Below are 15,722 nucleotides of genomic sequence, written 5' to 3'. Positions count from 1 at the left end.
CAGAAACTGCCCCTGTGTCCACTCCAGACAGCTCCAAAATGGACCCACCACTGCCCAAAGCTCTGCAGTGCTGGTGGTACCTCTGAGATAACACATACAAGAAAGGGTAAAAGAAGCTGAGAGAAGGCATGAGAAAATACAGAAGAAACAGCCCTACAGATACGAAGGTCAGAGAAGAGGAGGTGCCCCAAATTCCGGAGGACCTGGGGTGCCCCAGGTTCAGAGAGGCAGCAGAGGTGTGGAGGGCAAAGTTGTGAGGTCATGTTTAACCAGCCAATCAATGTCCAAAATGAAACCTCTGTGCCCACATACACAAGCCTCGTGTCATCTGAAATTACATGTGCCTCTTGAAGACAAACAAATTACTGTAGAACAGAAAGGTTATGGGTGGCTAGAGTGTGAATGGCAAGGGTATATTCTTCCTAAAACTGGCAAAGTATACGGAGTTTTTAAAAGAGTTATGAGCAGCCAAACTGCTGAAATTTCTCTGCCTATTATTCCAGAAATCCAGGAAGATCTAGATCTACTATGTAGAGCCCAGAGGTGAAGAACTACACTTAGTCATTACAGGCACAGGACAGACAGTGACGAGAGCAAAGAGAGGCAATGGGGTGGACAAACGCTGGGATTCCCAGCTCTGAACAATGCCTCTCCACTGCAAGTTGCAGGGCACACTTTTCCTGCACTGGCCATCCCCCCATGCCAGACACATCATCTTCTCCATTTGCGGTGAGCAGCATCACTGGTTGCTCAGGTTTCCTGCATTTTTGCAGAGCAGAGGACACGCAATTCTGCTGGACAAAGCTGTGAACATGCCCATCTCCACAGCCTGCAGGCTGGTGGTTCAGCAAGGCAAAGAGCAGCAGAGCACAGATTTTCTAGGGACAGCGTGTCCCTACATGAACACTGGGATTGGAGTCTTCTGGAATGCTGGACTTCAGATTCAGCAGGTTCCTATATGAGCCTGCTAGGGCTAATTAATGCTCCCTGGGGGCACACTCCAGATGGAAGGGGAAAGTAAGAGACAGGCAGCCAGACAGGCCAGCACTTCAGACATCTGAGCCAGTTGGGCTCCACGGGCAGAGCTTTCTGCTTGCCACTTTTCCCAGTGAGTCTTGCCTGCTCTGCAGCATCACGCCAGGAGAACCTGAGACAGCAAAGCTCTGGTGTCCGTGCAGTTCCCTTGTTGCAATACATTGATCAGAGCTCTCTTAAAGAAAGTGGCCTGGATATCTGAGACACCTATTGATTGCTCCATTGGCTCTCTTCCTGCCCTGATCCTCATTCACTCGGCATTGCCTGAATAACCTGCACATCTATGTTAGGGCCAGTCTCCCCAGATCTTAAAGGGCTACATTCACAGCTATTGCCTAGCTTCAGCCTACGTAGGGAAATGTCTGGTGACCCTTATATGCAGTCCCCAAGGGGAGGATCCAAGTCTCTCCTGCAGCATCAAGCTGAGCATTTCAAGTGTAAAGCCGACCTTGAAGTTGTGGTTATTTGTGCTGATGCCATCTGCTTGAAGAACAAGGTTAACGCCACGTGCCCAGCAGGAAGGAGGCGGCATGTACATCATGTATGGAAATAATAATCAGGAAAATGAGAAGAAATCATGAAGCCCTTAACTAGTTACTAATGGAATATCATATTTTTCTTGAACAAAAGGGTAGTTTCTTTACCCAGAAACATCCCCACTAACTTACAAAACCAGTGGCTTGCTCAAGGTCATCAAGGAGAAAACTGCATGGAGAAGAACTCATTTCTGGATCTTGCCTTTAACCAAAAGACTGCTTTTCTCCAAACTTTTGATAATCAAGCAGGACAAAGAACATGGCTTTGGAACCTTCTGCCATGCATGAACCCAGGGATGATGAGAGAGATGTACCAAGGCAAAGTAGGAAGGGGAGCTATTAAAAGGAAAAATAATCACAGCCCAAATATCAAGAGACGTCTTGTCCTAATGAGAGTTTGGAGACTGCAGAATAGGCTCTCTGGGGAAACCAAGACATCAGGGATTTTTAAAAACAGTTAAACTACCAGAATGGTACAGTTGGGAACACTCGTGCCTTGGCAGAGAAAAGGGATGGATGAGCTAATAGGATGACAGATCAGAGATGGAAAAGACCAATGAACCTTTTCTAATCTGAAGTCCCTTGTCAATTCTGCATTTTGAGCAATTCAAACAACAATGGATTTGTTCTTTCTAGAAACTCTTGGCTCTGTGGAGACCAAATAGTGTAACACCATTTTTCTCCCTTCTTGGATATGGCTTTTAAAGATATGTACTGATTGAATTCTGTATACTAATACTCTGTGCTTCCACCAAGCTTCACATAAAGTTAACTAATTGGTCCTCACAATTCTTTTGCAAAGCAAAGCATTATAACCCTTATTTCTCAGCCTGGGATACTGAGCAAAAGAAAGAAAAAAAGATGCCTGCCCAATATCACTTGACCACTTTCTGTTATGACACAGTACCCCTATTTTCAGATTGCTGGGGTAGCCTCCTCTGCTCTTGCTGATAATATCATGTGCTCTTGTATCCCACTGCTATCAATAAATCTTTATGCTGTATTTTCCACAGCTTTAAATATTATGGGCAGGATCACAGATAGACTAACATCAATAGCAAACCACCCTTCCCCAGTGACTTTAATGATGCTTGATCAATCCCTATATGAATAACTAAATACACTTCAGCACAAAAGCAGCCATAGAGTCAAATTTCAGTTTGCCATGAGTAGTATCCCACAGGGTCTGGGAGTTCAGGCACAGCATGGTGTGAGTGAATTTACACTGCTTTCCAGACTAACTCTGGTCTGGACGGAGTTAACTGTTTTCACAGAACTTGGAGGCTAAGACATAAAACCCTTCACAGGACCCTGCTCTGAACAGTGCTGAACTCCCAGAAGCAGAGATGCCCTGACCACACAGTCAGCACAGCAGCACTGGCTCCTGTGACTGTTTCCCCAGCTGCCAGCTCCAAAAGGCATGACTGCTCAGAAGCAGGACAGCACAGACACTGGCAGCCAGCAAGCCTGAACCTGTGCTGCTGCTCTGCAGAATGACTGGAGACACTACAGGCATTTAAGGTTGTTTTATGGGATTCATATGAATAGGCTGCAGTGCATGAACAACCTGCACTGAAGCCAGTGTCACCAGTGTATATTTGTTTTAGTGAGTAAGGGCATACATCCCCTCCCTGAACTACCACATGAAGAGAAGCACATTTCCAGTGGTCTCTAACTACAAAGTAGGTGCCTCCCTCCCAGTAGGAGATCAAGATCCTCTGAGTCTACCACCTCTACACCTAGGTCAGGAAGGGCCAAATTACAGAAGCTTGCATCTCCTCCCCTTGGTAACTGGTATGCTCTAGAAGGAAGATATTTAACCACAGAAACTACACATCCATCAAAGAAAAAAACAGGTTTAATGTCTCATCTACATTTTTAACAACACTGGCTGCCATCAACCTGCATCTCAAGAAATGAGAGAGCTCTAGTGAGAACCAATACACACTCAACTGACATTGTACAATTTATTACCAGCTGCTGTGATGTCATGACCTGGAAGAAAGTTGTATGCTGGCATCTTGGCTCCAGCATACAGGACTCGTGTATAACCACAGCCAGCAGCTGTTTCTTGTGGTTAAGCTGAGAGGACCTCGCTCTGCTGGTATAGCCATGCAGAGGGTTATGTGCAGTGCTTCTTCTTCCTTCCCCTCCTCCCCTCACTACCTTTCCCAGAGGGACCCAAGGGAAACAAACCTTTAAAGTCAATCCATAAGAATGTGTTTAATTGCCACTGAATTCCCTGTGGTTCCTCATGAATGGACAAGGATTGAAAAGGGGGGTGTGGGAGGAAAAACAGTACAGGAGAGAAGCTGAACACTGCTCAAAGAGCGCTGAACAGATCAATAGTCTGAGCAAAACACAGGCTGAGTATGCAGGGCAGGGGACCCACAGCTCCCAGACAAACCTATGCTACCAACCATCTTCAGAAAGTCTCCTGAGTGGTAATAAAGGCACATTGCACACTGTGCCACAGCTCTGCATTAACTCCATCCTTCCCTTATGATGAGCTGCCAACTCAGTCATGATCATGAAAGAGCCTCTCCTCCTCAACACCGAAAAATTACTAGGGTGCAAGAAGAGAAACACCCTCCAGACCAGCATTCTCTTGGGAAAGGGTAGTCTGGAACCACCAGTTTCCAGTTATTTGTCAAATTTGCAAGTGCTAGAAATAATATCCGAGCATAAGAGCACTGACTAGAACCATTCTCCTCTCTGGACTGACCTCTTGGTTGCTGCCCATCCTGACTCCGACGAAGCCTGTAGAAAGATGCATTCAGGAACACAAAGAGGGCAAGCATGTAGCTAGCCTGGGAGATTCTGCAAGGTCTGGAATCCCAGGCACTCTTGGCACAGAGAAAAATTCTCATTCTGACTCTGTCTTACCTTCTTTTAGCATCCCCACTTTGAGGCATTTCATGAAGCGACAGGCCTGACAGGACTTGCGCCTCCGTTTCGTGATCTCACACTCATTGGTGGCCGGGCAGCTGTATTCAATATTCCCTGTAATCAAACACAGAGATGGTCACCCAGGAATCATGTTCTCCCCATGGATCCAGGGACAGGCTGCAGTGCCCAGATATTCCCACCACCATCAGTCTGTAAATGCTGCATGTTTGCTCATTCACTTACACATCCTCTGAGACTTTACCCTGCTGACCTAGCCAAGGGGATGACTGCAGTGCTGGGCTTTCAGGCATGTGTCTTCCAGGCATGTTGTCATCTCTTGTGCTGCACCCCTTGTAACTTGGCCTGTTCCCTGAAGTCCAGGGATAAGAGTGGGAGCAGTTCAGACATTACTAGAATTTCCTTTGCTGCCAGTCTTGCTTCATGTCTGTGGGGTAGATATAATCTGTCCTTCCTTGTCCTGCTTGGGGAACCAGGGAGCTTACAAGACTTGCAACTTCCCCCTAATTCCACCCCATTCCTCTCACTACTACTCATCTGCCCCCAAACGCAGTTTGTCAGCAAGAGCAGAGGGTGCTGCACAAGTTGCTTCCATTCAGGCTGTATTTCGTCATTGTGCAGCATCTGAATTTCAATAGCCAGCCATGTATCAACATTCTCAAAGAGCTGGAAATTGAAATTCAAGATAGATCTCAAGGTAATAAACAAATTCCTGTTCTAGACACAGAACATTACAGACCCGTGAGCATGGTGATCTGATCTCATGATCAGATACTCGCTGTGCCCCACACAGGAACAGAACCAGAGCAAACCTGGAAAAAACTCAGACACAGTCTCACTTTGGGAGGTTTTGCCTTTGTTTGAATGCCAACCTTTCTCACCAAAGCCAGGATCAGAGCTCTGGAGAGATGCAAGATTTTTATTTTTTTGTTTGTTTTGTGGTCCAAAAGCTGAAAATTTGCCCCCTAACACAGAGACACCACAGTAAGGGCACTGAGCCTTTATAGCAGTAGCAGACAGTGACAGCTCTCATTTGGAAGCTGAAGGTCCCTCCGCAGTGTCAAGCAGATCCCCAAGCTTCTGCATGACTTTACTCCCTGGATCCTTTGTCAAGCATGGTACTGGGAAGAGTCTACAAAACCTACATCATGACTAAATGGGAGAGGGTCAGAGGACATGAATGTGCTAGCTGCCAAACACACACTGTGTGCAGCCCGAACAAGCAGTTCTCTAACACACATCTGTACTGGGATCATGATTGCTAAAGAAGAGGCTAAGCATTGGGAGTTTTATATCAGGCCCAAAATCATGTTGTGCACAGCAGAGATTGAGAGCCACAGCTGGGCACAATCCCTGCCATTACTGCAGAAAGCAGGGGCATCACCGGGGAAGGCACAATCAGCATTACCCAAGCAGAGCTCGACCAGAAAAAACTGTCATTTCCAAAAGTTTACCAGAGTTCTCGGATTTTTTCTTTTTCTTTTTCTTTTTTTTTTTTTTTGGTGTCTCAATTTCTTTTATGGGTCCTGGGGCTGGCTGCCAGCACAGTGAGTTGCTCACAGCTCCCTGTAATTTCTGTAAGTGCCCTGTGATAAAGTGATGAGATTAACTCATCGAAATTCCAACAGCCTCCCAGTGGCTGGCAGTCACACCACCAGCCCAGCTGCCAGCACAGGGGCCTCAGAGAGAGCTTCCCTTCACTGCAGCAGCTGGGGATGCTGCAAGGTCCTGCAGAAGACTATCAGCACACAAAGGTGTACACAGACATGGACAACTCTGTATCCAACAACAGAATGTGAGTCAAGTCTCTATGTGTCATAAACTATAGATTATGTGCCCCAGAAGGAAGGTGCAAAGAAGGGACAATTAAATAGACAAGGCCTTGCTTTGAGCTGTTGCTTATTAGAGGGATTTCCTTTACTTAGAAAATACTTACATTTGATCTGAAAAAAATGGTAGAACCTCACTAATGCCATGGCACAAGATTTACCTAAAAAATGGCCTCAAAAATCAAGTGGTAGGTGAACAGATCAGAGTCTGGATTTCTTCTAAGCCTTCATATATCGCCTTGGAGGGCAAATCACTCCCTCTTCATGTCCTAGTTTGCTCATTTGAAAAATGAAATTAACACTAAACCTACCTTCTGGAGAGACTGAGTCTTTATTCGTTAAGGTGTAACTGTACTTTAAAGTCTTTAGATGAGAGATGCTACAAAACAGCAAAGGACTATTAAAGTGATAGAACATGGTTTTTTTTATGCTGGAGAACTGCAAAAGTATCCTATTTTCTGCAAAATTAGACCTCTGACTATTAAACAGCTTGGAACATAATTTCTGTTGCATATATAATAGGAGCACCTCAAAATTGCGCACCAAAATTTGGTCATTCAAGAGACCCTGTATTCACCCTACCTCTCTGGAACAGGATGGACTTGGAAGACAAGAATGCCTCCCTGAGCTTGGGGAGCATAGTAACGTCCCACCCATCTCCTGCTTAAATTAGGGACAGGGTCCTCAGGGGAACAGAGCTTGAAATCAGTACAGCACTGAGGACACAAGCTACTCCCTGCTTCCTGATTCTACCTTTCTAAAAAGCCTTTCTGCAAGGAAACTCATGAAAGACTAGATAAAAATAACCACGAAATTCCTTAAATAATTTTCAGCTTCTGATTGCTAAAAAGCCCATCTTGCTTTTTCTCGTTTCTTCTTCATTGCCATTCACTTCAATTAGTCTTTCTAACTGAGGCATCATAGCTCAAGTCCTGGTGTGAGGAGAGGTACTTTGTGAAAATCAGATGAAAATCTCTCCATGATCTGCATAAGGTAAGAAGGGTTATTTTTTAAGCCTCAGCTTTCAAAGGAAAGGATTCAAATGAGGCTAGGTGGAAAATGGGATACATTCCAGAACTGCTTGCCTCATCAGGGTGGCACACCTGACTCCTGTTCACAAAAGAGGGCTTGGACATTTCACAAAACCTCACTCAAATCAACCTCCTGCTTGTACAAGCATGCAGGACAGTGGTTTTGGGGCTCCCTACTGGCAGCAAGTTTGTCTGTGGGGTTTCAGACATAGAAATATTTTACAGAATTTCCACAGAAAAGGTCCTGCACAGAGCTTGCTGTACAAATGTACTGAGGCAAACAGAAAACACTAGACTAACAGAGCTGAGGTTGCACTGAAGATGTTTTTTCTTAAATTCAAGTGATAGATCTGAATAGTAATCAGCTGTCAAGCACTAGATCATGAAATACTGCACTTTCCCTGGGTAAGCTTTAGAAATTTTTGGAAAGCTGTGAACTCCCACCTGAAAAGTAGCAGGCACTTTTCTGAGAAGGACAGAAGGACAGGACAGTGCCTGGCTGATGTGGCTGCTACTGCAGGGATACAAAACCTCCTTTGTGCATTTGGATTGTAATTCTCTTCTGCTCAGTAAAAACTCTGTCAACTGCTCCTCTTCCTGGGAGCCACTCTAAGCACCACAACAACAACCAGAAAGCCCTAGAAGACTTTATTACAAGCCTGTTATAAACCCCTACAAGTCTTCTGAGCTGCATTATCCATCTCTCAAGCTCCTTATTGGTGTAAAGGCATCCCAACACAGCAGTTCTGTTGCTACACTCACTGAGTTCAAAGCTTGCAAGACTCAAGGTGGAAATCCACAGACGCAAGCACTTTGCCTAACACACAACTTTCCTATCCAGAAGATGATGTGTGTCTCTTTTCTCTGAATCTCCAATGTTGTGTTGAGCTTTAAGCTTTTTTTTTAAATAATAATGGGTCATTTTAGAAATAGCCTTTATTTTCATCATTTGAGGATGAAAAATAGATGCAAGGTAGTCATAGTCATGAGTATACTTAATAATAAAGGACTCATATCATTATATAGCATTGTTATTAGTTAATATTCAAAGTAGGCAAAACCACCTACTAGTTGTGACAATAAATGAACAAAAGACAATGACAAAATATCTGACTGATAATGCTCTACCTGCTGAGCAAACTATTAAGAGAAGGAACAGACTTTGATTGAGAATTTCTATCCTGTAAAAAATCCAGTATTTGCCTTTGTCTAAATTTGGTTGAAAGGATTAGGTAGGATTTCTATGGAACAGAAATTAAAAAAGCTTTTATTTATAAACATCCCAAACTATCTTATATGTAACACACTCACTCCTTTACATTCAGCTAATATGAAATCTTTTGTTTCAAATCAGACCTCTCTTGAGTACCAATAGCAGGACATTTAAACATGTCTGAAATTCAGATTCTCTTCTATTTGCACTAGATTGCACATTCCACAGTATTTGTAGTCAGGTGAGGAAAATGCAAGCTGCCACTAGAGTATAATCCCATGAAACAGTACAATGATAGGGAAACAGGTTAAAATTTTGTGAGACAACCTAGCTGACTGAAAATGCTTCAGGCCAGTTTAGGTTTTCTGACTGCCTCAAAGTATGGTAAGTCCAATCCTGGGGTTCAAAATACTATGTTCAGAGGGAAAGACCTGCAGCCCAAGGGTGTGTTCTCTCAACTCACCTCAGGTTTTTACTTTTCTATGTCAAGCATTGCCAACATTGCAAAGTGGAAATGACACACAGGTTTCCAGGCCTCAATCCTTATTCTATGTAACACAAGGTAAGAAAGGACAGAAGTGTTGACACTCCCCCATAATCTGTGGGACAGGTTAAGGTGTGTTGGGTGATCCTGTCTTCCTGTCCTAGTTCAGGAAAACCAAACACTCCATTTCAGCTAGAAGGGAATAAATGGTTTGGATTTTCCTGCCTTATTTTTTTTCTCCTATCATCAAAATTTTTCTTGGGAAAATCTGACTTGGTAAAAATTCCACTTTTCTTTGGAAAAAGCCTACTGACAGAAAACTCCCACACAGCAATACCAGTGACCTCAGAGATAATCAACCATGTCCATGCTGGCTCTCAGTCTATCTTCTCCCCATCATTTGAAAAGCAGCAGCCCTTGTGTTGTCCATGACACCCTGGCCTCACCTGGCCTCGTGAGAAAGTGAGCTGCAAATAAATCATATTGCTTAGAGGTCTGCAGCTTGGATGCCCACTCTTCCTGCTGCAGCTACAGCGGCAGAGGGAGTTCAAAGGCCATTGCAAGATGCTCCTACCTCAAGATATGCAGGTCTTATGTGAGTTAATGCAGCTAAAAAAACCCTAATAGGCACAGGGTAATTTGTAGCAGGGGAGGGGGGCTAGTTGGAAGGGGGACTTCTTGTGAAAGTCTGCTTCATGATCAGGGGTATCTAGATAGGGCTGCAGTAGTTTAGGAACTCAGCACAGATTTAGACCCATTTTATGGCAGCATGCACATGTAAAGCCAGCAAAGTAAATACAGTCATAGTATTCATTAATTTTTCACCTGTCAATACTCAAGCACAGAGAAGTGAAGTGGCTTGTCCAAGACCACAAAAGCCTGATGATAAATTTACCCATTTAATCTCTTGAGCATCTGGGAAATCCTGGGGTTATTGCTCCATCTTGGTGCTCAAACACTGAGTCAATGCCACTCCCACATTCTGAATCATGGCACTAGGTACTAGGGTACTGGGAAAGCAATTATATAACATACACATCTGCATGCTTTCTGCAAAGGCTACATCGATGTTAGGCAGCCTGGATGAAGATGCTTTCACTTTGTTAAATGCTTTAAAACAGCTACTGAATATAGTAGAGTTGTGGGATAAACACCTTTTGGAAATGCTCTTGCCATTCATCTTCTCTTTTATGTGACCCTCAAATCCTTTTCTCCTGCACACCTAGGGCTACAGTTGGATATCATGCCCACAGCAGCAGAGCTGTGGGAACAGTGTGTTTTCTTGACTCAACCAAACTCTGCAGACCTATTTGCTGCCTGCTTCCCTGCACTCAGCCTTCAGCTGCATAGCTGAAATTGCTCACCCTCAGGCACAGCACACTTCACTCTCACACTCTTAGGAATAAAAGCATTTTGGTACCTCAGTTGCCAGCCCAAGCTGATGACAGGGTGAGAGAAATTTTCACTCATTCCCCCCCAGCCCTGTCTGCTGCATGTTAACAGGCAATCAATTAGGGAACCACAGAGAGAAAGAATATGGCTAGGGAAAGGAAGATGGAGGGAAGCACTCTCCCCTCTTGGGATTCAGTCATCTGGCATATTACCTGGCTGATACAGGCTCCATGTACTGCTACCATGCATCATTTTCTTTTGATTCTCTCTGAAAACTCTTCAGAAGTTCCTGTGTTTTTTTCTCCCTCTCAAGGACTCTTCTGCTCTGACACAGAGGTCCTCCAGTATCATTCCCATGAAGGGGTAAATAACTGGTCTCTTCCTGTATTAGGAGACCCCAGGACTTTGCTTCAGAGTGCTACCCTGTCCCTGCTTTAGCACCTGAATGTGCCTAAAAGAAACACTAGGAAGGGTCCAAGGGCTGGAGAAGGGAAGGAGTCAGTGCTGACAGAAATGCAAGTAAAATTCACATTCAATCACAGAGATTCAGCAATGACAAATTACAGAAACCCTGCCAGGGAACAGGCCAATTCCCTAAGGACAGCCATGGCATAATAAAGAAAGGAGTATCAGTGAGGCAGAGTAATTATTTCCACAGCTGGATTTCCACATTAAGGAAAGATATCTAAAATCTATGAAAACAAGATAGATATAGTGACTTTTGTGGAGACCTGGGATAAACTGCACCCTGTACCATTCAAGAGTTGAACATCCCCAGCAACAGAGTGTAATCAGATCCATTCAATTAACAAAGTGAGTGGTCTCTCCACACTTGCATTTGTTTCATTTCACAGGAGGCAAGGAAGTATTGATGTGGTGGACTAACCCCAGCCAACAGCCAAGTACATGCACAGCTGCCTGCTCACTGTAGACCTGCCTTCAGTCAGCACACCGTACTTGGGCAAACCCAATACACTTTCCACTGAAAGATGAATGATCCTGTCTTTTTTCCAGCTAGTGGAGGAAATAAAGGGGGTATCCGTACGTCCCGGCATGTTTGTTCACGTGGGGTATGGGTATGTAAGTATACCCAAACATCCACGGATATTGGAGGTTGTTTGGATAAACTTCTGCTTTTGATTATATTGTAGCTGCACATGTGCACATCTGCAAACACTTTTTGCAGTCAGGACACAGCCATACTCCTCATACCTGAATTGTACATGAAGGAGCAACTCACTGCAATTCATCTACATGTGCATGCATTGAGGATTTCAAAATCTCCTGAGGAATTGCTCATCCTTAGTGAGACTGACAAAAACTTCACTGCCTAGTTTTTTTATCTTCAAAGAATCTGCATCTTAACGAAAAAGGTTGGTAAAACTCGAAAAGGAGAAAAAGAGTGACTCTCACAAAAGTTCTCTGTCCAGATTTGTGCTGAGGTTTGTATGGAGTTCATGGCTACATATCAGGACTGGTAGGACAAAGAATTTCTCTACTCTTGTAATGCTGGAGCTTTCACCTTAAGGTGCAGATATGTCTACATACATTCCATCTCTTGACAGAGGCACCTACCCTTCCAATGGGCCTTAAAACACCATTAGAACACAAAGCATTTCCTTTCCAGGCCTTACTCCACTAGATGCCACATTCTCATAGTATCAGTGCCACTAGCAGAGGCAGGAAGATCCACTAGTCCAGATACCCAGATCTGGTAGCCAATCAGGCAAGGAACTTGGCAAAGGTTCCTACCATCACACAACCTAACTCCATGTCCATGTTGATTTGGAAGGACCAGAACTGAGCAAGAAGAAAGAAGAAGCATACAAAAGGATGGAGAGTTAGGTGCATTAAATACATTCTCCCTTTCCCCCCTTTATATGACACTGCAGTCTCAGCAATGTCTGGGGCCATGTCCCTTTATCTCTATGGAGTGAATGCCTCAGTTTCCGTTCCTTCCCACCATACCTTGAATAGTCCTCTTGAAGAAGGCTTTACATGCCTCACAGGAAGCCACGCCGTAGTGGTACCCAGAAGCAATGTCCCCACACACCAGGCACAGCCGCTTGGGGATTGCGTTGAGCATGTACTCGCACTTGGTGGGTGAGTCCTCCATGATGGCGCTGGCACAGTCGTCGTAACGCTTACGGCAGGACCCGCCGCCAATCCCCGTGCCATTGAACATGGGTGGCGAGTCTAGGCCATTGGGGTGGCCGCCCATGGCGATGCCGTAGCCACCGCTAGCGTCGGAGGAGCCGCTTGGGCTGTGGTGGCTGATGGCATCGATGCCAGAAGATGGGCTGGAGGGCTCGGTCTTGATGAAGGACCCACAGCTGGAGGAGAGGTGCCGCTCCTCCGTGGCCATTCTGCCGAGCAGCCTGCAGGGAGAGAGCAAAGGCACTCAGCAATCACCTTTATGAAAAGAACTTTACCAGCTTTTCAAGCTCTTCATATTTATTTTAGTCACAGATAGTCTTATTCTTTATAAAAGTGTTCAGTCTTTTCTTGGAAGACTGCTAAATTTTATATTTACAGCAATGAGTTTCAGGGATTACTTGTGCGGTGTATGAACAAACAAATCCCACTTTTATTTGCCTATAATGTATTTTCAGCCTGTCAGACTCCCTGAACATCTCCCGACTCTCCTTCTCAGGAAATGTAGTTTTGCCATGTTCTCCTCATTCAGCTCTTCATTATCTATATGATGGCTCTTCATGCAGGAGTTTTTGCAGATCTCTTATCTGCTTCATCATCCATCTCAGAACTTCCTCTAGTCTGGCTATTTCTGTTCAGTCCAGAACAGAGTTCAATGAGCCAGCTCCTCAGCAGCACAAAACTGGCACCGCTCCATCACTTCTCCAGCTGAAGGTCTGGACAGTAGTCAAGACAAAGGCACGCCATCAATTACCTAGTGACGTTACAATATTTTCTATGTTATTTTCAGTCTACATATTATGTAATTCCTTGCACTGTTTGCTTTTTTTCCCCTCTTTAAATGAAAATCTAAATTGTTACCATTTCTTCAACAAATAGTACCAGGAACTTACTTACTTACTGTTACTTACTGCAACACTCGATCTTATTCCTGAGTTGCTACAGTTAATTTAGAATCCATTAAGATGTATGAAAAAATCAAATTAATCCTTCTGGTGTGCAATGTTTTGCAATTGTCAACAGTGCATTTCATCTGCCACTATGCTGTGCAGTCCAGACACCCAGCTTTACTAGGATCCTCTGGAGCTCTTCAGTCTTCCTTGGTAATTTGATTTCATCTGCAGTCTCATTGTTCACCCACTTCCCAGATCATTAATACATGGATCAAACACACAATACTGATCTTTGTGGGTGATGCATGTTAACCTTTATCATGCTGAAAATTGACTTCTCTCTTTTCTGAGTTGGGTACGTCTAGCCTTCCTTTCTGTCTCTGACACCTTTTAATTGATAATAGTATTAACCTGAGAGGTTAAATTTTCCCTTCAGCAAGACAATTTGTCAAGGGCTTTAAGAGAAACTAAACATGCATTTTCCTGATGACATGGCCAAAGAATTCTGACTGACTGGAGATGCTTGACTTTTCTTCTTGTAAGCTCTGCTTGTTTAAAGTTACCACACCATGGTCATGTGGGTAATTTCTATTTCTATTTCAGTTTCAGCCTATTTACCTGGTATTTGTGGCAAATCCTTCTGCCAAGAGATCAAATCCATCAGGGGACAGGACAAAACATTCTGTGACTCAGCAAGGCTGGAGTGCACACTTTTAAATATCACATCTGTGTGTCTGTTGATAGGAATATAGATGTTTGGTATGCAGCAAATTCACAGTCCTACATCCTTATGATCTCATTTGACCTAAGTATCTCCTAATTTTCCCTTCTCTGTTTCATCCTCAAAGTTTGACCTCATCTCCTATCTCTGGTATCGATCAGCCAAGTTTGTTTTTTGGCAAGACTGTTGACCTTGAGAATATGGGCAGGCATCTCACGTTCCTCAGCTGCTCTGCCTGGTGTTACTTGAGAGGAATCCAGGTTTTGGGCCCTCTCAGAGACAGTGTGATGAGTTGATAAATGCCCATGCTTTGCCCAGAGGGCCACAATGAACTAGAGGTCATGGAGCAGTTACAGAAATTGCTGCAGATGCATTCATCTCTATTCCCACAGGGCACCTGGACATACTGCAGATCTTCTGGTGTAACAACAGCTGACTGTGTGAAGGAAGATGAAACTTTGCTAGCTGAGACTAGATCTTAGCATCTCACAGCAAAGCTGAAACCTGCTGTGCAGGCTCTGGAACCTCCCCATACCTGAGAACTGCATCTGTGGTAAAGAAATTAAGATCACTGGGCACAGCAACATGAGGTAAAGGTTAAAATGGAAGGCAAAGCAACCATAAAGCACTGTTCTGCACTGTGGAACTCCATGGTAAGAGAAGCTGGAGTTGTAATTTTTAAGGCAGACAGAGGAAAACACTATGAAACAGGAATGACAGGGAGATGAGCTGTACTAGGTAGGTTCCATCAGTGGAGCCCAAATCCCAACTTCTGTTTCTTAAATAGTCCAACATTCATGGATGACTTCAAGAGCACTTACTGAGGTATTTTCCTTCAGTGGAGAAAGAACAAAAAATAAAATCAGAAAATAAAAAGAAAATAAAGTTAAAACAAAAAAAAAAGGGGGGGGGGGTAAGGAAACAAAAAAAATAAAGAACCTGAGGAAATAAGGAGCCTTCCTTCCCCAAGGCATGCAGTGTTTGATGGTGAATCAGGAAACAAGCCCCCTACATCCTTATAGATGAGGACCCACCTGTTCCCTTCCAGCAGGCAGCAGTACATAGCAAGTTCTGGTTGGATGTGAATGCATGCTTGAGAGCAAAAGCCCTTAACACCAAGACAGATCAAAGATTACAGCTAAGGTGACTCCAGCCATTCCAGAGCATGTGCTTTTCTTTTCTGGCCTCTGACTTTCTGCAAGTCTCATGGAAATCCTGTGCTGATTTTTAAACAGTCAGAGTGTCCCCTGGCAATGAGATACAACATCTTGAACTTCAAGAAGAACAGCTAAATGTGTTTTGCAAAGAGTTCAAAGTGATGAACAGCCATTTTGCTTGGCTCTAGTTACCTTAATAGGAATGTAAAAGGAGAGAGACTTGATCCAACTCTCCTCTGTGCTGGCACAGGAAACTCCGTTACTATTTCTGTGCCCATGTAACAGGCTTAGAGGTTCTAAACATTTCGTTCTTTTCACCTTTCCTCATCATAGGTCATTCCTTCTAATCCCTTTAGCATCTTTGTGGTCC

At 44.1% G+C, this 15,722-nt stretch overlaps 1 protein-coding gene across 4 annotated transcripts in view; it reads right to left on the bottom strand.

Annotated features, from left to right (window-relative positions):
- The window catches only part of ESRRB (estrogen related receptor beta), a 122,108-nt gene that overhangs the window by 23,364 nt on the left and 83,022 nt on the right, over positions 1–15,722 (bottom strand). For 3 of the 4 annotated variants that reach the window (XM_005520242.3, XM_088058190.1, XM_088058191.1), the window contains exons 2-3: positions 12,396–12,805; positions 4,458–4,574 (exon numbers count right to left, since the gene is read on the bottom strand). The exons of the other annotated variant lie outside the window; for it this stretch is intronic. In XM_005520242.3, coding sequence (XP_005520299.2) covers positions 4,458–4,574; positions 12,396–12,805 — 527 coding nt within the window. The remainder of the gene's footprint in view (positions 1–4,457; positions 4,575–12,395; positions 12,806–15,722) is intronic. 4 annotated transcript variants of the gene reach the window in all.

Source organism: Pseudopodoces humilis, chromosome 7 (genome assembly GCF_049639895.1).
Source record: "Pseudopodoces humilis isolate 2021_Gansu_Grassland_sample_001 chromosome 7, ASM4963989v1, whole genome shotgun sequence".
Classification (NCBI taxonomy): domain Eukaryota; kingdom Metazoa; phylum Chordata; class Aves; order Passeriformes; family Paridae; genus Pseudopodoces; species Pseudopodoces humilis.
This window is presented reverse-complemented; position numbering and strand designations above follow the sequence as displayed.